The sequence below is a fragment of the Saxophila tyrrhenica genome (assembly GCF_035928015.1).
Source record: "Saxophila tyrrhenica strain CCFEE 5935 chromosome Unknown scaffold_8, whole genome shotgun sequence".
In the NCBI taxonomy this organism is placed as follows: Eukaryota; Fungi; Ascomycota; class Dothideomycetes; order Mycosphaerellales; family Extremaceae; genus Saxophila; species Saxophila tyrrhenica.
The window spans coordinates 275,978-297,461 of NW_027041740.1; the positions used below are offsets into that span (position 1 = coordinate 275,978).

A 21,484-nucleotide genomic window follows, 5' to 3' on the forward strand; every position below is an offset into this window, starting at 1 on the left:
AAGCAATCATCATCTCACTAACCTGAAAGTTGAGCTTTTGGCTTTCTCGGCCTTCTACAGGTGATGGAATCTGCTGTGTTGGCACACGTTACCTTTGCGGAAGAGATGTGCTTCCCAGACGCCCTACATGTTCGCTCCTTTCTATGCTTATTTATTCACTGGACTTCGACCGCGGCCATCACGCCCAGAGGAACGATTACAGCTAGCCCGCCTTGGCAACAATTACCCGCCGTGCTAGATACACCCCTGCTCCTCACTCTAGTCCATCCGCGAGAGACAGCTCGACACCCGACGCGATGGGCATCTCGCGAGGGCTGCCAGACCTCCGGGACATGAGTCAATCCCTGCCATCCATGCCATGCAGTCCGAACGCCGGGCAGACAACATGAACAGTTGACCGAATCACCGTGGAAGCTACAGCTCCTTGCAACACCCGCCGAGTTCATTATACCGCGAGACTGCCCTTATAGGCATCTGTATTCCATTGAATTCTTACTACAGCTAGGATGAGTGCTATGCTACGGATAGTACGTCAATGCATTGTAGGATGCATGGAGCAACATGAAGGGCGTAGCGGATTCTCACAGCACTGGGCCCATACAGAATTACCCTACACACCTCACCAGTGAACACACTGGGTCGTTTGCGGGGGGACGCTTCAACATTTCTTTGAGCATTGGACAGGTAGATCTTGTGCAAACGACTTCAACGCGGATGCTCCGTCCCCAAGCCATATAGCCGGGCTCTGGACGTTACACTAACAAGGGTACCTCAAAAGTTGAAGGCTACCTACCTCCTTAGAAGCATGACAGCTCGAAATCCAAACACCTGCCATCAAATAAACGCCTGCTTCATGTCTAATCGACGACACCAGCCATGTGGATGAACGGCAGTAGGTTCGCAATCCGCCCGCCGCTACCTTGAACCCGATGGCTAGGCCTTGTATGATACCCCATAGCACGGTCAATGTTCGTTCAATCCCAGACCTTATGGCCTTGGAAACCCCGAAAATATTGGTACACGAGCAGAATGTTCGTCGTCGCTCCTCAATCAACAGCATGGGTGGGTCTTGACTACTGCAGCTGTAAGGATGGATCTGGCTGCCCTTGCTCCTGCAACTAGCTGCTGGACAGATGCATGCTGGAACGACCCGACCTGGCTACACCTCCCTCTACCCTGGAAGAGTCCCCGTACCGAGTGTCTGGTCTCATATGAGTGTTCGCGGCGGCGAGCAGCGGATTGAGACCTCCGCCCGACAGGATATAACCAAGCGGGCAGTTAGCCGAAGTCTCAGCCAACCAGTTCTATCGATGTTCTCACGACGTCTTTCTGGGAAGCTCAAAGACACCCTAGCATGTGCTCGCCCGGACCTAGAGCCCCTGTTGCATCGCAGGGTCTGGATGACTGAAGGTGTTTGACGTGCTAGCCTTTTCCTTTCAGGTGGCACCTCCCCAGGGGTAAGCGTAGGTTAGATTGCCTTGTCTCTATGCTCTGTCCTGGTCAAAATCTTGAAATTCATATTCGTATACCTACCCTACTGGACTCTGGCTCACCGACATCCTATCGTCTCAGTCCAGTCTCGCCGGCGGTCCATTATTTCTTTTCCCCACCATTATGCCTCGCAGCGGTCATCGCAATCGTCCCGGACAAGATATTCTTCGTGTCGAGAAGAAGCTCGGATTCAAGTGGGAATGGGGCATCTCCAGGGTGAGCTGGGACAACTTTGAGTTACCAGAGCTCAGACTGCTTATGAAAGAGCTCGAAATCTTGAAGGGTCGGTACCGGACCAGCTTTCCTGCGCAACTAGTCGATATGCCAGAGCTCCGACGCGATGCCAACGAGGTATTTGAGACCATAGGTCCTGCGATCTGGCCTCGTTCAGGGCGCGGTACTTCAGACTGGCTTGTCGTGCCATCCGCCAACAGCTGGGCCGGCCTGTTCCCGCGGTACCTGGAGTTTGATGATCCCGACGACTATCAAACGTAAGCTGCATGATAGCCTTCTTCAATGTATACGACACCGACTGGTGGCAGGCTCTCCGATCTCTTCAAGCAGCTCGTCTACCTCAAGTGTTACCGCTACCATGGCAGTGAAAAGGCAAAAGCTGCGTGGAACGACTTCATTGGGGAGGCCCCGGAGAACTCTGAGATGGACGACGACACTGACCATACTGGAGGCGAAGAGGGAGATGAGGGGGGCGGCGACGACAACATGGTGGTGGTGGCGCATGGGTACAACTCAGACGATGGGGACGATGAGGAATACTATGATGAAGTGAAGAACGAGCCATACAGCGTGATTGCGACCAGGTCGGGCTATCCGTATCGCCGGCCTTACACCTCGACTGCATCATCATCACGGACGACACAAGCTGCAAAGGGGAGTGCGCGAATGATCTCATCGACACTCATGCGCCAAAGAGTCCCGCCTGTTCCACAGATGCTTGCACAGTCGGACTTTGACGAAGCATCATCACCCGCGCCAGAATCATCACAGCATGTCGAGAACGACATGTATTATCCGACAGGCCAGGACTCAGCCGTCTCTGGTCATCGAGATCGACCAATACAGTACTCTGCCAGGGTTTCGTCCCACGACTCTGACGCCGCTACTCATTCAACGACGAGCGCAGCGCCGGCCACGGCCTCTACTGCACCCACGTGGACGCATTCGGGAGGCAAGCGAACAACGTCATCGAGCGGTGGCAGTGGCAGTGGCAGAGCCTCCAAGACGCCAAAGCGGTCAGACTTAGGAGTTCAGTGTGGTGTCGTGACGCTTAAAGTGCCGCGGGACAAGCTCGCAAGGATCATCACAGGAGCAAGCAATCACCATGCCAGCCCGTCAGAGCATTCTGTTTCTGACTATAGCGTCAGCATGGACAATCGGGCAGGATCTAACAGTCTAACCCCCCCCCGATGATGCACTCACCTCACAACACACCGACCCCAGGACCGGCTTTGAGCACTCGTCCACGTCCTGCGCGCCCTGCTGGATCAAGTGAGAATTCCATCGCGGACATCGCAGCTGACACCACTATACGGGTGTCGACGCCCCCCCCAGCAGTCTGGACCTTCGAGTGTGCCTGCTCCTTGCGACGCCCAGTCCAACAGTCGCATCGTCATCGACCTAACCGCCGACTCAGGCGATGAGGAGCTACCTCCTCTCCCGCCATACCAAGGCAAAGGGAAAGGCCGCATGATCGATCAGAAGATGGCTGGCAACAACGAGCACTTCCTACAGGGTGGACGGCTCCCACTGGAACGCCGCAGCTCTGCAGGACCTGGCAATGGAGATGCTGACATTGCTATGAAGATGGAGGTGGAGCAAGACTCGACGTTCGCACCGGATTTGGCTGATACTGTTCATTAAGCCTTCAACAACCTTACCAGTCTCGACAGCCACACTCCGCCTGCAGGCCCGAGCCGCGCTGACGCTGTCTCCGCCGTGCATCCACTGGACTCTCCCAGCGACCGCCAGAAACGCTCTCCAGCCACCCCAAGCGACCGAGACGAATATGGACGCGGCCAAGTCGACCCGTCGCCAGCACATCAAGACGACGCTCGCAACCCGACTCCTGCTGCTCCGTCTGCTCAATAGCCACTTTCAGTCCAAACATCACCTCCGCAAAGAAGTCGTTCGTCATCAAACTGAAGATGGACGCCGCCCGCTTTCGCAAGTACATTCGTGTGACAACGCAGACGACCGTTGAGCAGCTCTTCGACATGGTTCAACAGAACATGAACAAGCGCTTGAGCGACCAGGAAGTTGACGAGATTGAGCTCTGGCCTGAAGGCGAAGAGCAGTTTGAGTCCTTCTTGGTATCGAAGGACGATTCGCTGAATTGGCAGTGGTGTGTTACTGAGCTCGCAAAGGGGCCGGAGGACAATCTCGTTGTGGAGGGAAAGGTGATCCTCTGACCGGACGTCTCCAGGTCGAAGGTCGAAGGCGGAGTAGAGGTCTCCATGGAGCTGTCATCGCTTAGTTTCGGATGTTGCCATGATGGGGGAGTAGCTGTCGACGAGCGATGGATCGGAGGATCTTTCTGTGAGCAGATTGGCGAGGGAGTTATCAGTCTACGTGTTATGCCTCTATCTCGGTTCGGGGAAGCAGTTTGAGGAGAGGGTCTGATAGCAATGTGTGACCAAACGAGCCCGCCCGCTTCAGCGTCCGGGTCTCCAGGAGCAATATAGTTCAAAGAGTATGACACGGTAGAGATGCTCTTAATGCTCGAGATCTTTGTCTGGGAGGTGATCCCGTATCGTGATTCCACTTGGAAGTGTACCAGCGTGCTCAGTGAGGGCTGTACCTGCAGTCCGGTTTTAGCTCCGTTCGAATAGGGAAGGCACGACTAGCGAAGACCAATCAATGAGCGGGACCTACCGCAACTACCTCAAACCAAAGCCTACATACAAACAGCAACCTGAAAGTGCGAACATGGCACCAACGTTACCATGTCAATCACCGGTCGTCAGCACACGCGATAACAACAAAGTCAACATGTCGGTCAGCATCAAGACTCTCGAACACCGCCTTGGCTTCAAGTGGGCCACTGGCTTCTCAAGGCAAACGAGCGAAGTCTTGACCATACCGGTCACGCGAGCTCTCGCAAAAGACGTTGAGGCTCTAAAGACGAACTACCAAGGACTCACCCAAGGCGAACTTCGTAGCAGCAAGGACTTTGCTCAAGACTGTGAAGCAATCTTCCATCACTATGGTCCTCACATCTGGCCAGCGAGAATCACCACCGACACTTCCGACTGGCTTGTAGACGCCACGTCCAATGACTGGCAGGGTCTTTGGCCGCGCAATCTCACCTATTCGGACCTGCGAGATCAAGAGACGTAAGATATTGCTGTTCTTCAGTTCCAAGCCCGTGCTAACGTCGATCAGACTTCGTCACCTGTTCCACAACCTTCTCTTTGGCAAATGCGCTCAATATCACAACAACCACTCCAGAAGCGCCGAGGAGGGCAGAAAGTCTCGCAAGTCCACTCCCTCAGATTCGGCTCGGCCTACACCCGTTCATGATTCTCTTTCCGATGGAGTGCCGGAGAAGAGTGTCCACAGCGGAAAGTCAGCTGTTAATGATACTTCGGGGGCAGAGGATCCTCCAGCCCAGAAAGCCAGAAAGTCGAAGCCGAAACTGCTGCGTTTGAGCTACTCGGGTGCCTCCAGGTCCGCGGCATCTGACGACTCGGATTCAGATGAACCTCTCAGACACAAAGTCGCGCGACACTCGGTCAAGGCAAGCATAGCACCCAAATGTTCATCACGCATGGTTATTCTGAAGCTGCCGGCTGACAAGCTTAAGGCAAAGATGGTTGAGCTGAGCATAGAAGACGCGGACACCGGTGCCGCACATCAACGCCAAGACCCTGTTGCAGCTCGTCCTTCTCCTTCATCGCAACAAGGTGCCATGGCCACGGACGTGACCACCAAAGTGTCGCCAACGATGCCGGAGAACCGTGCTAAGCCGTCAACGGCGTGGAAGCCGATCGATTGGGGTCCAGCTCCCCAGCTTCCAACGCCAGTGGGAAGCCGTAATAGAAGCACTGCGGCGTCGTCCCACACTCACCCGCTGCCAAGCCGCACCTTCACTCAACGAGAGGGCCCTGCAAAGCGGTTCGGTTCTTCGGAGATGCCGGCGACAACCTCCAGAGTCATTAGCACGCCAAAACCGGTCAACATCGAACTCCGCACGAACGAAGAGGACGCACGCTTGTACGTCTGCGTTAACATCCGCACCAGTCTGGATGACCTCTTCGCCAAAGTGCAGAAGCGCATCAACCATCGGGTCGGCGGAAAACGAGTGCGAGGTCTCGTCTTGCGTGATGAGACTGCCTCCGACGCAAAGCAATTCGACGTCAGAAGCGATGACCCGGACACGTGGAAGCTGTGCTTGAGGACGTTTGCGAAAGGTGCAGGCGAGGAGATTGATCTCGTTGGGCGTGTGGAAGTCTAGGGCCGGAGAAGCGTGTAAGAAAGGTTGTGCACTTGCAGGGGGTTCAAGAGGACAATATGACCCCGAATAATCGGCATCTGATTGTACAGTGCATTAGCTCGGGAACGGCGTTACAACATCTTCCATGGCACCGGATTGCACTCAGGGCGACAAACTTACTGTTGACAAGGCTATATATCTACAAGGTCAACACTGCCTCTTCTACCCCAGCTCTGCGGTCTCCGCTTCAGAAAGGCACCGACCGCTCCCAGGTATCCCTCGTGGCGGAGGAAGAATGCTTGCTTGGATCCTTTGCTCCAGAATTTGATGGCGAAGGACAGAGTATGTATGGTCTGCGCATGGCCGCGGATGAAGGAGCCTCCGAAGTATATGCGTTGTAGGTTGTGCTTTTCCGACTGGAGGTATGAGATCTGGCCAATGTTGTTACTGTAGCTTGTCAGTAGGCATTTCACTGGTAGCGGTGTACATTACTCACCTTATAGCATACAGCAGACTCCGCGAGATGTCTTCAGGCTTGAACATCCTCCCATCACCAACCAGATTCACAGCCTCATCATTGGCTGGTGCAGCTGGCGGCTCCTCCGGTCGTGGAACAGCATCCCCATTGCTAAGACCGCTGCCGTCTTCTGCTCTCCGCTCCGCCTCCCTCTTGCGCTTCAATACCTTGCCGAAGCTGCTTGCAATGGTCTTCTCACTTAAGCCAATCTTCTCATAGCCCATCCCCTCGCCGTAGATGTCGCCGACGAGCAGGTCAATAGCATGGTTGTCGCCTTTGTCCGCCATGGCCAGCATGTCGTCAAAAGTGCGAGCACCGGTGAGCAGAGACAGCAAGCCCCAGAGCGTGCCACCTCCCAATGAAGTACCGCCTATCCGCTGATACTGCGATGGCCCCGACACCTTGATCATGGAGACACCACTGCCGATGTTGACCAACAGGTAAGGATAGACTTCAGATCGAGGGTCCTGATAGTCGACGGCATTCTCTGGATCATCGTCGTTGTAGGTGAACACCTCCGTCGGTATCTCGGTGATGAAGAAATCCAGACCCATGATGAGACACTCCATCTCGTCTTCGCGGACAACATCAACGCCCAGCCGCTCCTTGATCCTATCATAGAACTTGAAAGCGCCGCCACCAGTCGCCATGACCATGAGATCCGCTGCTTTGGCATCGCCATTAGTCTTTTGATACTTGTGCTGCAGCAGCCTCAAGTACTCGATGCACTCATCGATCTTGTCCGTCTCGAATGACAGGAAGTTCAGTCGGCCGCCGGACTCCGGGACACCGTTCTCACGGGAGAAGTAGACGACTTTGGCCAGAGATCCTCCGATGTCAGCGGCTACGTGGCTGACTACTGCGGTATGGTTCGGCAGCCGGATGTCCCGGTTGTGGTGCTGGTAGGATTGCTCTTCTCCTTCTGTGTGCGAGGATGGTGAGCTGCCGTGTGAGGAGTCTTCGTCCTCGTGATCTATGATGTAGGCGCCTTCGACGTTGATTTTGATGGATCCCGGTTGTTGGATGGCGGATTGCATATCGATTGCGGAGCTGGAGACTCGCCGTCGCTTAGAGGACGATCTCGTGTAGTCGGCCATGGTTTAGTGTAGTCCTTGTTGTAGACTCTGAGATCAGGATCTGGATACGAAAGGCAATATCGTATGATCACAGGCTTGGAGATAAGCTGGATGTGCCCGCGTCCGATCAGATACTAGCAGCGCATGGCCGGAGAGAGTAGTATCGCAGCCATCGCGCTTGAAGTGATTGCGGAAGACTGGAGCGGTTCGTCTTCACCAGCAGAAATTAGAGAGAAGCCGTTGGGTACTAGCATTCTGATTATTCACTTCAGGTGAGGTCAGATTTGGACAGACCTCGGGCGGTACTCGGCTGACCGGCGGAACTCTAAGCACGAGTCACGTGCACTTAGGCTTTCTCACAGCAGCAAGCTCTCACACTACACTTCGCATTTGTGCCTGGCCATCAGACTCATTGTAAACGGCAAACATGGGCAACGACGGAGGGAGCATTCCAACGCGGCGTGAGTTGGTGAAGGAGGCAGCGAAGAACCCATCCGCCGCTGAGAAGAAGGAATCACAGCACGAACAGCAGGAGTACTACTGGACCACAGATCCCATCTCTCAAAAACCCCTGGCGCAGCCCGTGGTATCAGACTGCAACGGGAAGCTCTACAGCAAAGAGACCATCTTGGAATTTCTGGTCGAAGGCACCCGCAAGGAGGATGCCGAGGCCGCCACCCGAGGGGAGGTGAAGAGCCTGAAGGATGTGGTGGAGGTCAAGTTTGAGGCGGACAGCGACTCTGCTACGACAGTCAATGGAAACGGGAAGCGCGAAAACTGGAAATGTCCCGTTACTGGTGATCGACTTGGTCCTGGGTCGAAGGCGGTGTATCTTGTGCCTTGCGGACATGCTTTCTCCGGCAGTGCTATTAAGGAAGTGTCAGGCGAGAGATGCATCACTTGCGAGACTGAATATGCATCGAACGACATCATTCCAATTTTGCCGACGTCTGAGACCGATCTTGCGCGCCTTTCGCTACGGAGCAAGACTTTGAAGGAGAAAGGGCTGACGCACTCCCTTAAGAAAGCCTCAGGAACGAAGAAACGCAAAAAGAAGGATGTTGAAGCTGCAGATGCCACCGAACCTGCCACTGGCGCCGTTCCTGCTGATGCGAAGTCTGATACCCAACGAACCTCCACCCCTGTCAACGGCGCAGATGGCAAATCCAGCCTCTCTGGTATCAACAACTCGTCCACTGCTTCACTGACTGCAAACGTCATAGCAGAGCAGGATGCCAAGAAGCGCAAGACCGAGAGCGACGTTGTGCGGGGACTGTTCTCAAGCAAAGATCAGTCAAAGCCGAGTGGGAGGAGCGGCGACTTCATGACTAGAGGGTTCAGCATACCGAGTGCAGCCAAGCGATGAGAAGGGCCCTCATTCTTCCCACCGAGCATTTTGAAACACTGGGCCGTTGGCCTTGGAAGCCTTCCAGCATGATCTTCACCGAGGAGGCAGGCCATTCACGGGTTTGGTGCCGCGCTGGAACAATTCTGAACCTTTGGTGTTCATGTGAGACTGTGGCTGCATGTTGTCATTCATCTGCTGGCCGATCGTTGGCGCAGAGAGGGCAACTGAGGTGAGGCCGGTTGATGCTTCAGGGCCATGAGATGGTGGCAGAGATTGCGTGCTTAGGTATAGGATGGCCACATTCCGTCTCGTTCTCTCTGACGTTCTCGCCTTCTGTACGAACGTTTCGCCTTGAAGCGTGCGTTATGGTGCTGGAGGACCGGGAACCAGCAGGTGAACGCCAGAAGAGTGGACAGGCGCAGACACTCGGCTGAGAGTTGAATCTGACGAATGCGGCGGAAGATGATCATGAGGAACGGTTGGCGTAATGGCAATGAGTGACACAAGGTGCAAATGGAGAGCGTACTTATTCTTGGCCAGCTGTTTCACGCCGAACATTGACGGCAGGAGCATTGAGGTAGCAATAGCAGAGACGCAAGAACGAGGAGTTTGCCCTGCTCGGGCCTTCTATTTCCAACGATGTCTAGCTCGAACAGCTGTGGCTTCCTTGTCTTCCAATACATGTACCCAACACCTCGCTCACAACGCTCACAAAATTGCGCAAACCCAAAATGATCGCCAATGCCCTTCCAATTCCAGAACGTTCATACCGAATCCACCTCAAAATCATCCCACATACTCCCCGCCTCATCAATAGCATCAACCACGCTCCCCACAAACCTCGCCCCTGTCGCCGTAGCAGCCGCAACCCACTCCTGTCGACTGGGCCGCACACTCTCAAACGCACTCCGCACCGTGGTCTTCTGCTGCAGTCTCACCGGCTGGGCACCGCACATCGCGGGATGGACTTTGTAACAAGGATTCCCGCCGGCGATGAAGCGTTCAAACACCTCCTCATGCCACCACGCCTCGAGTGCCTGCCAGACGTAATCGTACGTGTCCTCGCCTAGGCCCCACTTGAAGAACGGCCGAAACAGCAGTGTCGGAATGACGAACGGGAAGCGCGGCGCTTTGGGGTCTGGGGTGTATGCTTTTCGAGAGGTGACGAATGGATGAGAGTAGAGGGAGCACATCCAGCATTCAAGGAGGTACCAGAGCAGAGAGGCGATGCAGAGAAGGCCGAGAGACGTGAAACGGATGCGGTAACGGTAGTTGGGGTCCCAGGTGTAGAAGTAGGAGCGGAACTCGTCCCAAAGCGCAGCCCAGACGGAGTGGTAGCAGCCGCCGCACGTGTCGCAGGGTTGAAAGCCGAATCTGCCGGGCTGCTGGTGAACAATGACGGTGGTAGCAGCCGCCGCCGCGGGCGGTGCTGTTGGTGGGGCCGTAGACGGTGCTGTAGGCGGTGCTGCTTGAATAGTGTGTTGACTGGCTTCAATCCTGTTCTCCACCCGCCGTAGGCCTCTGTTGGCGTCTTTCACGTTCGTTCGTGCCGAGCGAAGATGCTTGTTCATGCCTTCGATGGCCAGTGACTCTTGTCTGCGGTCCTTCTCGTCCTGCGTCATGAGTCGATCGTCACCGACTTCTTCGTCCTTTACTTCCACGTCCAACTCTGAAGTAATTGTCGGGTCCGTGGGCTCGAGGTTGGGATCAACAATGTCCTGCAGCGACTGAATGGTACTTTCGCCGTAGCCTTGAAGTCGCTGCTCCTCCTTGCTTTCACGTAGAATATCTCCAAGTGCAGACCTCTGATGCGATGGCTCACTGCTGGTCCGCCGCAGCTCGGCCTCCGCTATGGCCCTCGGTCGAAAGATTGCCGTCGCCTTCGACGCTTCATCGCCTGCGTGCATCGTTGTGTCGACCCATGCGCCTGTGACGACCGGTGTCTTCGGCTCTGTTGACATTTCTTGAGATACAATTGCAGCCTGGCCAGAGTTCCCGGCTGTCGCTTCACCGTCTTCGCCATCTACCTGACGCCCAATGCGAATCGCTTGAGGTTCGGACCGGCGCGATCTTGCCGATGTCTGTGGAGCAGTGGCAGCGTCGTTGGCGCTCTTTGGACGCAAAGCAAGAGTATTTGCGCCATCCGACGATGTCTTCTCATCTGCAATCACATCCTTCTGTTTGTCGTTCGCAGGGCTCGGCGACATGCTAGACACACGAGCAAGCTTCTTAAGCAAGTTCATGGAGTCATTGCGTGAATGCCCCGGCCGCTGTGCATTCCGCGTGGTGAGCTGTTGCGCAGTGCGGTTGACCAAGGTTTCTGCTTCCGTGCGCTTATGACCGGCTACTGTACCGTTTGACTCACCCGATGGTGGAATGTTCTCCTGGTTACGGTCGGGGCTGCGTTGGCGGCGCGGAATGCGACTAGCATTTGCAGAGTGACCCAGTGCTGTTGCCGGACGTGATGACACAGAGTTACCGGGGAGAGTGTCGTCCGCCTTTGTGCGGTCGCGGAGGGTAGAGCCAGATGAACGATGGAGATTGCGGTCCGTTGCAGGTCGTGTCATTTCATTAGTGACGTCCGCAATCATATCCTGGCCTTCGAGATCTTCCAGTTCCCTTCGCGCTAACTCGTCCACCTTTCTAGAAAGGCGGTTTGTTGCAGGAGTCGAAGTCAACAAGGAGGCACTGCTGAAGTCATGGCTCTCAGAGTAGACGTCATGTCTCAGAGTGGTGTTCATGTGTCTCATCGATGAGGGAGGGGTTGATGGCGCATGCTCGCGCGCTGCGGGTGTATGTCTGACATCCTGCACCGCCCCGTCTGACCTTGGCCTCCAGTTTGAATCTCCAGTAAAGGCTGTCCGGCGCGTAAAGATCTCTCCGTCGTGCCCGTTGAGCACAGCATCGCCGTTTTCACTTGGCTCAGACGGTTCCAATATCTTGCGCATCCAGTCTGTCTGCTTCCTCGCCTTCCTACCCCATTCCCTTGGGACTGTCACCGGAGGGTCCGAATCATGGCTGCCACCGCTGCCCGTCCGGTTGTGAACCTGCGCCTCCCGCAACCTATTCTCCCTCTCTTCGCGCGCAAGTACATCCGCAATGCGTGGTTTCGGCCGAGCTTTCCTAAAGGCCTGTTGACTCCCGCTCAATGCTTTCAATCGTGCCGCATCCCGTTGATGCTGTATCAAGCGCCGTCCAAAGTCGTCCGTCTCGTTCTCCAATGCGCTAAGGTCAGAGTATCCAGATCCGCTGCCCGAGCCTTGCGTGTCCTCATCGTTGGCCTGCACCTTGTCCATGCTTCCAAAGACCTCTACCATATTGCTCCCAAACCTTACAGCGTTGTTGTTGTTGCAATGTGATGCTTCCAGTGCCCCTTCATAGTTGCTGCCAGATAGCATTGCTGTGTGTACACGATACGCTGCTCACACCGCGGATGCAAGGAGCATGTTGGGCCTTTGTAGGAGTCGGGAGGAGAAGTTGGTGATCCTAACGTGCGGTGGACAACAACCACTTCGAGAACTTGGACGTGTCGTGCCCTCGATCGCGTCGCAGATCTTCTCGGCCAATCAGAAGCGATCACATGCGCCAAGATCGCGAATGTCAAACGTGGGGAAGGAAGCGCATCGCCAAAGTCCCGCCTCGATACAGATCGATTCTAGACGCCTATTAACCGCCATAGACATCCACAGCTGCTCTGGAGGACCTCCACCATGGCAAACATCAACTGGCGAACGATCAATATCGACGCCCTCGACCCCGAATCCGCGACCAACTTCGACCTCTCCACGCTGACGCCTGCTGTCCAACCTGTCTCGACTAGCGATGTTCAGACGCTATCCGGCCAGATACGACAATTATTACGAGGAGGAGACAGCGAGGGAGCCTTGAAAGGAGCGTTGGAGAATGCGCCGTATGGAGCCGACGAGCAAGGGAAGGTCGGTATCAGAACGATAGCCATGAAATCGGAACAGCAACTAAGACTATGCCCAGGCCATACACCTCACAACAGTCACCGAAATCCTCCAGAACATACGGCAAGCCGAGATGACGCCCATGTTACAACGAATGTACCAGTCGGACGGCGGCTCGGAGATGTGCGACACGCTCATGAAATATCTCTATAAGGGCATGGCGCAAGGTGCACCGTCAGGATCAGAGTCGCGGACAAACGCGGCAGGTGGTAGGAACATTACGCCGCAAGCGACTGGCTTTACCCAGGCGGGAGGCAGGAATTTTGGTGGTGGGGAAGGAGGTGGACAAGCGATGAGTGTGTTGCTGAGTTGGCATGAGAAGGTGAGTACAGGTCCTCAAGATCCACTTCGAAGTGGGTCACGTAAACTGATGTCGTGGTAGCTGGTGGAGCTTGCAGGACCCGGCAGCATTGTCAGAGTAATGTCCGACAGGAGAACAGTATGATCCAGTTAGCAGTCATTGGCTCGCGCTGAGCGAACCCGCCGACTCTGGACTTCGCACGAGTGTATGATCCTGAGGCAGCCTAGCTCGTAGCCTGGCATATTTCAGGACGCAGTATGGGCTTAGCCAGCGCCAAAGGCGCTTTGGTGCGAGTACATGGCAGTCCATCCAAGAAATCCGTGCAATCGCTTCAATGCGGGCCTGGCTTTGCTAGCTATGGCAAATGCACAGAGTAGTACAGACGTGAAAACTGATTTGGACCTTGAAGCCCAACTATGAAACCATTGTCCGTTAACTCATCTATGCTCTGTGCTATATGTTCATTGCCTGCTGTTGGAGGTTGGGTTTTTCATGCAGCCACGAATAATTTGGGAAGGATTTAGGCAACCTCTTCACTTTCGCCGAAGCTCTTCTTGCGAACGAACGGCGACTGGGAAACAATAACTCTCACAAGCAAAGAAAACCGTCCACATGGCGTCGCCAAAGCATAGAATGCAGGACAACAGTGGACTACAGCGTGTAAGACGTGTGGCCTCCACCAATCCAACACCAAGCTCTAACATAGCATGCTCCAGGAATCAGCTCCTCTACGAGATCAAGCCAACTTTTTCTCCGATGTTGCGCAGTCTTCTGCGTTTGCCAAACCACGACGGCGGTCATCCTCTGCCATACCAGCCAGGGCAGCAGTACTCAACACCGCGGAACTTCTCGAGAACATCCTGGTCCACCTGCCAATGCTGGACATCCTGACATCCCGAAGAGTCTCAACCATCTTTCGAGACGTAGTCAACGACTCCATCGCTCTGCAGCGCAAACTCTTCTTCATGGCAGATGCGCCTCCCCAGCTCTGGGGAATAGGTCTGGAGACCATCCCATGTGTCATGCAACAGTACGATCCGGACGTCTACAGATCGTTGGTCTCAAAATCAGATCGATGCGCGCAGGATAGCGGATCAGACCTGGAGTCTCTAGTCACGACTCCTGTCAGATTAAACCCTCTCCTGGAACTTCGCAAGGAGACATCGAGGCCAATCCGTCTTCCGCCTAGAGCTTCGGATCATTACACACTCTGTAAGCTGCGAAGAGACCTGCCTGATCCACTGCGTCAGCCCTCCTGGCGGAAGATGTATCTGAGCGATCCGCCGTGCGATGTGATTCAGGCGTGTGTGGCTTTCGAGTGCGAGGAGAGTAAGAAAGGTGGATGGCCTCAATATTCCGTTGAGGAAATGTTGAAGGAAGATGTGCGTTTTTGCGAAATTGAGAAGAAGAATGGAGAAGAAGTTGACACGAAAATGGACTTGAAGAAATACGGTTGGACCTTTGGTGCCTTGGTCGACACAACACTAAGTGATGGGAAGATGATAGGCAGGGACGGGAAGAAATGGGGTGGAGTAGACCAGGGAATTGAAGAGTATGTGCGAAGTTGGGAGCTCGCTGGTGGTGGCGCAGCGTACGTTGAGCGGAAGTGTTCTGACCTTCAGCTGTGCAACGTCTCGGTGCCGACTGAGGATGAGTGGCGGATGATGGAGGAGGGTGGAGGCGGCTCTTCACAATAGAGCAACCTTATCAAAACTTTCAAGACCACAAATATCGGTGTAGTCTTCCAAACGGTTCCGAAGCCACCTACCTGCACTCTCCACCGCCTATAATTTTACCGTTCTTGTCACGGCGAAAGTAGAGCACCAAGCAGTTGAGCTTCTTGGAGTGGCGGGACAACCTCTCTTCCTCTTGGCCCGCAGGACAGCGAACCGTGTCGTGCTCCATTATGGTGCCTTCTTGCGCATCTTTGGCGCGCCTGACAACACTCGGAATGCATGCACTGCCCTTTACTCTGCCCTCAGACCGGCCATCCCCCATCATCACTTCACGAATCGTCATTGGCGTCGTCGTTACCGTCATCTTGGGACTCATCACCGGTTTCCTCCCCGATCTCCACCTCGGCTCCCTCCTCCTCATCCTCTTTGGTAGTTTCGCCTTTACTATCAACCTCATCCTCTTCCTCTTCCGTGGCTTCGCTTTCACTCGCAACCTCATTCTCATCCCCTTCCGTGGCTTCGCTTCCGCTCTCAACTTCGTAGCAATCCTCATCTGGGTCCTCTCCTTCGTCTGTGTCATCTTCCTCATCCGTGTCATCATCGGCAGAATCTACCACAGCATGATACTTCCACCCCAAGCGTATGCGTTTCGGTGTTTTCGCGGACTTGGACCCCTTGAAGCCTCGAAGCTGTGACGCGTTAACATACCTCTTGAACATGTGTGTGTTGGCTAGCTGCCTTTCACTCTGTGGCTCGAAGTCGAGGACATCGCCTAGGGTGAGACCAGTAGCATTCCAACAGTCGCGCGAAGCTTGGATAGCGTAGTTGTCCGGATGTTCAAGAATTATACTGGAACTGACGTACACATATAGGTTGGCGATAGGAGGCTGAGTGACTAAACTTTTCCGCCATGTTGCTCCCGCGACGTTGAGGCATTTGGGATTGGGCTTGAGCTTTCAATGGTTCTTGGGAGGGCGTATGAGTAGAGGGTGCCTGGAGATCTCCCGCCTTCTTATCTTGGCTGAGAAGACCCATTCAGAGTACCATTCGCCCGCTCCTCTGTACTTTTGGAAGACTATCGGCGGACCGGCTACCGGTTTGAAGAACAATGCTTCCTGCAGCTGGACCGAGTTGTCGATGATAGCCTTCCATTGCTGGCAAGTTTGCTGGACGCCACAGAGTTGATCACGTATCGGTAACTCCAGGAAGATGGCCTCGGCCAGCTCTGCGATATCGAACACCTTGTGACACGCAGTCATGGTGGCTGTGTGGGTGGTCCTGTCTTGTCCGTGGTGGGTTTTGTTCTGATATGTATTGCAGGTGTGGTCGTAGTTCGAAGTTCCGAAACGCTGGCAAGATCCTGGTATGGCTCCATCTTCCAACGACTCAGTGGAAGATGAGCCATTGAGCACCGGGGAGTGAAGGGAATGCGCTCACATGTTTTCACGTGCTTTCACATGTGTAAAGTCAAGGTCCCGGCGTATCTTCCATCACGGCAGGCGTACAGCTGAGATATTCCGCAGCCCAGCCATCGCCAGCCATCTGTTTACTACAACACCAACCACCCCTCATTTACCACGCACAATTAATATCGCATGCGGCAAAACCAGCCATTGCAAAATAAAGATGGCTAGACACGATAAGTATACACTTGGTAAGAGTCTTCCGCGTTCCTGACCATTCCCTTCATCACAAAACATCTCGAGCATCCAACACAACCTCTGCAACTGTCTCGCATACCACTCAACCGGAGAGCAGATACCTCGCCAGACACACAACAGCGACTCTCCAAACCACAGTCACCATGCGCTACTATTTCCGATCCACTCTGATCGCCGCGAGCTTCCTCACCACACACGCATACGCCCTACCACGACCAGCAACGTACTCCGTCGTCAATGTTGACGGCGGCCAAACACAAACCGCCCTCCCGACAACGGTCGTCCATACCGTCACCGACTCCACGAACTCTGAGACGACCATCTCCGTAACAATACACGAGAGCCCCGCGACAGCAACCATCGTCAGCATACCCTCAACAATCGTCCAGACCGTCGCCCACGCGACCGACACCGCGCTCGTGCCGGAAGTCTCGACACTACCACACCACCCCGAAGCTGGCCCGCAAGAGTCGAGCTCGTCATCAATACCTGTCGTCACTCCTGCTACCGTGCCAAATCCGGTTGCTACCGTGCCACATCCGGAAACCGTGACAATTGTTTCGTTGACCACCGCCACACCGACGACATCTTACTACGACAACGGAATGTGGCACACTTCTTATGCGATCAAGCAGTGGCCCGAGGTACCAGCGAGCTCCGCCTCGTCGAGTATGATCAGCAGTGGAGCAATTACGAGTGGTTGGGCGCAGCCGACGGGGTCCTACAGCAGTGGTGGGTGGAACTCTACGACAACCAGATGAGCATTATGAGATGGGGTGATGACGATTTGGCACTATGGGGCATTCGAGAGAAATTGAAGGACGAAGCGACGGAATCAGGAAGAACACGATCATACGATGTTATGTTGGCGACGGGGTTCATGGGTGGGAAGCCAGCTAGTGCAGCATATGGCTGGATCTTGGGATGGTGGAATGGGATAATATGTATACATTAGAGACCATGCAGTACATGAATGTCATGAGTTCAATCAAACGTCGTTGCACCCCACAGCCCCACCACAGGAGGTCCTCTCTCTCAATGCACCTCACCAAAGGACACTGCATACCCGCTCAAGAAAACACCCTTCACCCACTCTGAGAACTTCGCCTCATCCGCCGCAATGATCTCCCGGAACTCCTCGTCCTCAAAGTACGCCCAGTTGGCATCAAAATGCGCCCTATCACGGTACGTCAAGACCGCAACGGCATCGAAGTCAAAGTCCGCTTGCGTGACTATGCCGGGAAGCAGCAGGTCCGCTGGGAATGTGCCGTGGTCACCAGGCATCCGCGAGATGTAGTGTCGCTCGTGCGACAGCGGGAAAGAGTCGCCCGTTAGATTCCTCATGAGTGGGATATGCACGTTCTCGTAATGGTCGCGATACTGTGCCGGCGTTAGGTCCTGGCGGCGGCGGCCGATCATTAGGAGTTGGAAGCCAGTTCTTGTGAGCGCGAGGGCGCCTGGGACGAGCTTCATGATGGGCGGTTCGATGTGGTGTTCTTGCTAGGTAGGCCTCTGGGTGTGGTGGGTGACGTACAGGAAACAGCAGCTACCTACCTGCTTTGAAGACCTTTTCTCGCAATTACTGCCCAAGTCGATGGCCACCACCAAGTCTGAGCGAGACGTCATTCCTGCAGCCACGATACCACCCAAGAAATCCGTTAGGTCTTGACGTGGGAAACGGCTTCTTCTGCCGTTCTCACCGTGCTGCAAGATCGCAACGGGTCTACGCTATGCTGTCCACAGAATCTCGGGTTGCATTTCCCGAGGACCGGGTCAACACATTTGAAGGCTTGGGATCACCCCATGGGCGTCTGGTCTGCAGCGGCTCGAGAGCGGCTGCCAGCACTAGCTTCTTGCCGACTTCAAGGTGTGGAAGCACAGAGCCATCTCTGGAGCTGGAGTGCTTTCAAAAGCCACGCGAACGGGATGCGGCCCGCTCCAACCTTCAACTCGTAAGAGGGCAAATTGTCTCGAACCTCACCTCTAAATTCATCGGAACACTACACCAACCGCTGTCGCTCGTTACAGGCCACGCAGAGACCAACACATTGACAAGAGGACTGAGACACTAGATCGATCCACAATGTCGAAGAACAACAAGTACTCCGTCCTTCTCCCCACCTACAACGAGCGCGACAACCTCCCAATCATAGTATGGCTGCTCCAGCAGATGTTCAATGACAAGTATGTGCATCCCACCCTCGGCCCTAACTCTGGATCACTGACAGTAGTCCTTCAGCAAGCTCGACTGGGAAGTCATAATCATCGACGACGGCTCCCCGGACGGCACCCAGACCATCGCCAAACAACTCATCAAAGCCTACGGCCAGCGCATCAAACTCTACACCCGCACCGGCAAACTCGGCCTCGGCACCGCATATGTCCATGGCTTGCAATACGCGACAGGCAACTTCGTCATCATCATGGACGCCGACTTCTCGCACCACCCCAAGTTCATCCCGCAGATGATCAAGAAGCAGACTGAAGCAGACTACGATATCGTGACGGGGACGAGATATGCAGGAGATGGAGGCGTGTATGGATGGGACTTGAAGAGGAAGCTGGTCTCGAGGGGAGCAAATCTGTTTGCGGACACGGTGCTGCAGCCAGGTGTGTCAGATTTGACGGGTTCGTTCAGGCTGTACAAGAAGGGTGTGTTGGACGATGTGATCCACAGCACTGAGAGTAAGGGGTACAGCTTTCAGATGGAGATGATGGTGCGAGCGAAGGCGAAAGGATACAACGTCGCGGAGGTGCCTATCAGCTTTGTGGATCGAGTATATGGCGATTCCAAGCTCGGAGGCGAAGAAATAGCGCAGTACTTGAAGGGTGTGTTGAGTCTATGGACGTCGGTGTGAGATGTGTCTCCGTTGAAGCAAGGCGTTGGAAAGGTTCAAAACGGCGCTGGGGTGTCACTGGTCAAACTGTGGCAAGGAGAAGGCCAGTCGACATGGCTGTAACGCCCAGTCTACTTCCACAGAGTCCATCAGTTCTATCAATTCGGGGCAGTCCGTCTCCAGTAAAGCCAGGCGTTGAAAAGGTTCGAGACGGCGCAGAGGGTCATCGGGCGTATCGTGAAAAGGAGATGGGCCAGCCTACCTGATCATAGGCTACTAATAGCCGCCATCTGTCTTTCATGGAATCGACCAGATCGGGCAAGTCTCCGCAGTCCATATCTATTAAAGTAAAGCGTTGGAAAGGTTTAAAACAGCGCAGGCGTATGCGGGTAGTTAATGGAAAAGGAGAAGGGGCACTGGTCATAGCCTCCATTTGTCTTCCACAAAGTCGATCAAGTCTATCAAGTCCCGGCAGTCCATCAGCTGCTGTCTCTCCTTCTTCGTCACGCTCGGCATCCGGACAGTCATCTCAGCAAAGTGATGCAGGACCAGTTGAAAAGGTATGGGGTACCGTACAGCATGCTCCAGGAACCTCCGCGCGCAATCTACTGGTGTCGTGTCGTGGCCCACGAACAGCGCAGGGTTCTCCAGCATCCCTCGAGCCGCCATCACGCCGTCCACGCCGGTCATTGATACAATCCGCTTGACGTCTTCCGCAGCGTAGATGTCACCATTCGCGAGCACGGGCACGCAAACACTCTGCTTCAGCGACTTGATCGCGGCAAAGTCCGGCGGAGTGCTCGAGCGTTGCGATCTTGTTCGGCCGTGAACAGTGATGAAGTCTACGCCAGCTTCTTCGAGTACTCGCACCCAGCGGACGGTTTGGCTGAGGTCTTTATGGATCCGTATCTTGCAACTTACGCTTTTGCCAGGTCCAAGGCTAGCTTTTGCCGCTCGGACGAGGCTGGCTACGAGCTCTGGGTCTTCCATCAACGAGCATCCGATGCCCTCCTTAATCGCCCACGATTGTGGGCAGCCACAGTTCAAGTCTACACCGTCGACCCATGGTGCTATGAGCTCTGCTGCTCGGGCGAAATCTTCGGGGTTTGAAGCAGCGAACTGAGCGATCAGGGCATGCTGTCGCCCGTCTGAAGTGGGCTCGCGCTCCGCTGGACATGTGGTAAAGTCGCTGTCACGGGCCACTTGCGAGCGGATGAACTCATGGGCGAGAATCATAGGCGTGTATGTCACATCCACATCGCACTCGCGGAGTAGCATTCGGAAGGGCAGCTTGCTGTAGCGAACCATTGGAGCGCATACTGTGCTACGTTAGTATGGGCCTAAATGACAATCTTTCAGCAAGCTGTTACCTTGCAATGGTCTCCTTTCCGCCTTTGCAGCCTCGAACAGTTGTATGACCCTACGTTGGCGTCAGACTTAGTGTTGATGTGAGAGATTAGTATTTGATGTTTCTTGGCCTACCGCGGCTTCTGCATTACGCCATCAGCGCTAGTTGGCGCAATTCTATGGCCGCTCTCACTTTCGATCGGCTGCATGGTCCGTCGACATATCTGGCTCATGCTGTTGATGATTTGTATGCCAAGCTTTCGACGGGCCAGCTTGAGCCGTATGACGGACCTTCTCACAGGCAATGACCGCCAGTTAACCGGAGCGATGTGACCCTTAACCGCAACCTCGTCTCGAAGAAGACAGCCAGATGTGCCCGGTTGGCTGCTTTCACTAGGTGTCTCCTGCTTGCATGCCAAGCGATGAGCTAGTTTATGCTTATCGTACCTAGGCGCCGGATAAATCTCGGATTGTCACACGCGTGCGTCGTCTGATGATTCTCAAAAAGTATATTGGAGAACGTACACTACCTACACCGCTCCAGATTACAGCCCGCCAGTAACAGCCGGCGCATCCGGTCCAGCCGCGGTATATCTTCGATAACGACAACCGCGACTAATCCGACGACGTGGCCTTGCCCGTATCCAGTGACAGAGCATGGCATCATGAGTTAGTCGCTGCGCAACTCGGTTGCATGACGGAGCATTGAGTTTTTGCGCGTTGGAAGCGACAGATAAGCAGCCATGGGAGGTTACACTTACCCGTCATCGTCCCCATCAAGGTCGTCGGCGAGTCGACATATCAGTGTC

The 21,484-nt window shown here is 54.7% G+C and overlaps 12 protein-coding genes across 12 annotated transcripts; 7 read left to right on the forward strand and 5 right to left on the reverse strand.

Moving 5' to 3' along the window:
- Positions 1-1,614: 1,614 nt before the first annotated feature.
- On the forward strand, positions 1,615-3,369 carry LTR77_005416 (uncharacterized protein; the record flags this gene model as incomplete). The annotated part of the gene is made up of 3 exons (XM_064802661.1): positions 1,615-1,982; positions 2,034-2,868; positions 3,064-3,369. The coding sequence occupies 3 exons, from the start codon at positions 1,615-1,617 to the stop codon at positions 3,367-3,369; spliced, it is 1,509 nt and encodes a 502-aa protein (XP_064658786.1).
- A 284-nt stretch (positions 3,370-3,653) lies between these two features.
- On the forward strand, positions 3,654-3,917 carry LTR77_005417 (uncharacterized protein; the record flags this gene model as incomplete). Its single annotated transcript, XM_064802662.1, has 1 exon — positions 3,654-3,917. One exon carries the CDS (start codon positions 3,654-3,656, stop codon positions 3,915-3,917), a length of 264 nt encoding a protein of 87 aa, XP_064658787.1.
- Positions 3,918-4,497: 580 nt separating this feature from the next.
- LTR77_005418 (uncharacterized protein) lies at positions 4,498-5,962 on the forward strand (the record flags this gene model as incomplete). Its single annotated transcript, XM_064802663.1, has 2 exons — positions 4,498-4,841; positions 4,891-5,962. 2 exons carry the CDS (start codon positions 4,498-4,500, stop codon positions 5,960-5,962), a joined length of 1,416 nt encoding a protein of 471 aa, XP_064658788.1.
- Positions 5,963-6,132: 170 nt separating this feature from the next.
- Positions 6,133-7,555, reverse strand: LTR77_005419 (uncharacterized protein; the record flags this gene model as incomplete). Its single annotated transcript, XM_064802664.1, has 2 exons — positions 6,133-6,388; positions 6,438-7,555. 2 exons carry the CDS (start codon positions 7,553-7,555, stop codon positions 6,133-6,135), a joined length of 1,374 nt encoding a protein of 457 aa, XP_064658789.1.
- A 406-nt stretch (positions 7,556-7,961) lies between these two features.
- On the forward strand, positions 7,962-8,900 carry rtf2 (Replication termination factor 2; the record flags this gene model as incomplete). Its single annotated transcript, XM_064802665.1, has 1 exon — positions 7,962-8,900. One exon carries the CDS (start codon positions 7,962-7,964, stop codon positions 8,898-8,900), a length of 939 nt encoding a protein of 312 aa, XP_064658790.1.
- Positions 8,901-9,646: 746 nt separating this feature from the next.
- On the reverse strand, positions 9,647-12,199 carry LTR77_005421 (uncharacterized protein; the record flags this gene model as incomplete). The annotated part of the gene is made up of 1 exon (XM_064802666.1): positions 9,647-12,199. One exon carries the CDS (start codon positions 12,197-12,199, stop codon positions 9,647-9,649), a length of 2,553 nt encoding a protein of 850 aa, XP_064658791.1.
- Positions 12,200-12,592: 393 nt separating this feature from the next.
- On the forward strand, positions 12,593-14,851 carry LTR77_005422 (uncharacterized protein; the record flags this gene model as incomplete). The annotated part of the gene is made up of 3 exons (XM_064802667.1): positions 12,593-12,817; positions 12,873-13,175; positions 13,871-14,851. 3 exons carry the CDS (start codon positions 12,593-12,595, stop codon positions 14,849-14,851), a joined length of 1,509 nt encoding a protein of 502 aa, XP_064658792.1.
- A 308-nt stretch (positions 14,852-15,159) lies between these two features.
- LTR77_005423 (uncharacterized protein) lies at positions 15,160-16,089 on the reverse strand (the record flags this gene model as incomplete). The annotated part of the gene is made up of 2 exons (XM_064802668.1): positions 15,160-15,783; positions 15,862-16,089. The coding sequence occupies 2 exons, from the start codon at positions 16,087-16,089 to the stop codon at positions 15,160-15,162; spliced, it is 852 nt and encodes a 283-aa protein (XP_064658793.1).
- Positions 16,090-16,634: 545 nt separating this feature from the next.
- Positions 16,635-17,446, forward strand: LTR77_005424 (uncharacterized protein; the record flags this gene model as incomplete). Its single annotated transcript, XM_064802669.1, has 2 exons — positions 16,635-17,135; positions 17,174-17,446. 2 exons carry the CDS (start codon positions 16,635-16,637, stop codon positions 17,444-17,446), a joined length of 774 nt encoding a protein of 257 aa, XP_064658794.1.
- Positions 17,447-17,526: 80 nt separating this feature from the next.
- Positions 17,527-18,117, reverse strand: LTR77_005425 (uncharacterized protein; the record flags this gene model as incomplete). Its single annotated transcript, XM_064802670.1, has 2 exons — positions 17,527-17,991; positions 18,046-18,117. 2 exons carry the CDS (start codon positions 18,115-18,117, stop codon positions 17,527-17,529), a joined length of 537 nt encoding a protein of 178 aa, XP_064658795.1.
- Positions 18,118-18,574: 457 nt separating this feature from the next.
- On the forward strand, positions 18,575-19,349 carry DPM1 (dolichol-P-mannose synthesis; the record flags this gene model as incomplete). Its single annotated transcript, XM_064802671.1, has 2 exons — positions 18,575-18,675; positions 18,731-19,349. 2 exons carry the CDS (start codon positions 18,575-18,577, stop codon positions 19,347-19,349), a joined length of 720 nt encoding a protein of 239 aa, XP_064658796.1.
- Positions 19,350-19,748: 399 nt separating this feature from the next.
- On the reverse strand, positions 19,749-20,908 carry DUS4 (tRNA dihydrouridine synthase; the record flags this gene model as incomplete). Its single annotated transcript, XM_064802672.1, has 3 exons — positions 19,749-20,647; positions 20,699-20,748; positions 20,811-20,908. The coding sequence occupies 3 exons, from the start codon at positions 20,906-20,908 to the stop codon at positions 19,749-19,751; spliced, it is 1,047 nt and encodes a 348-aa protein (XP_064658797.1).
- Between the last annotated feature and the right edge of the window lie 576 nt (positions 20,909-21,484).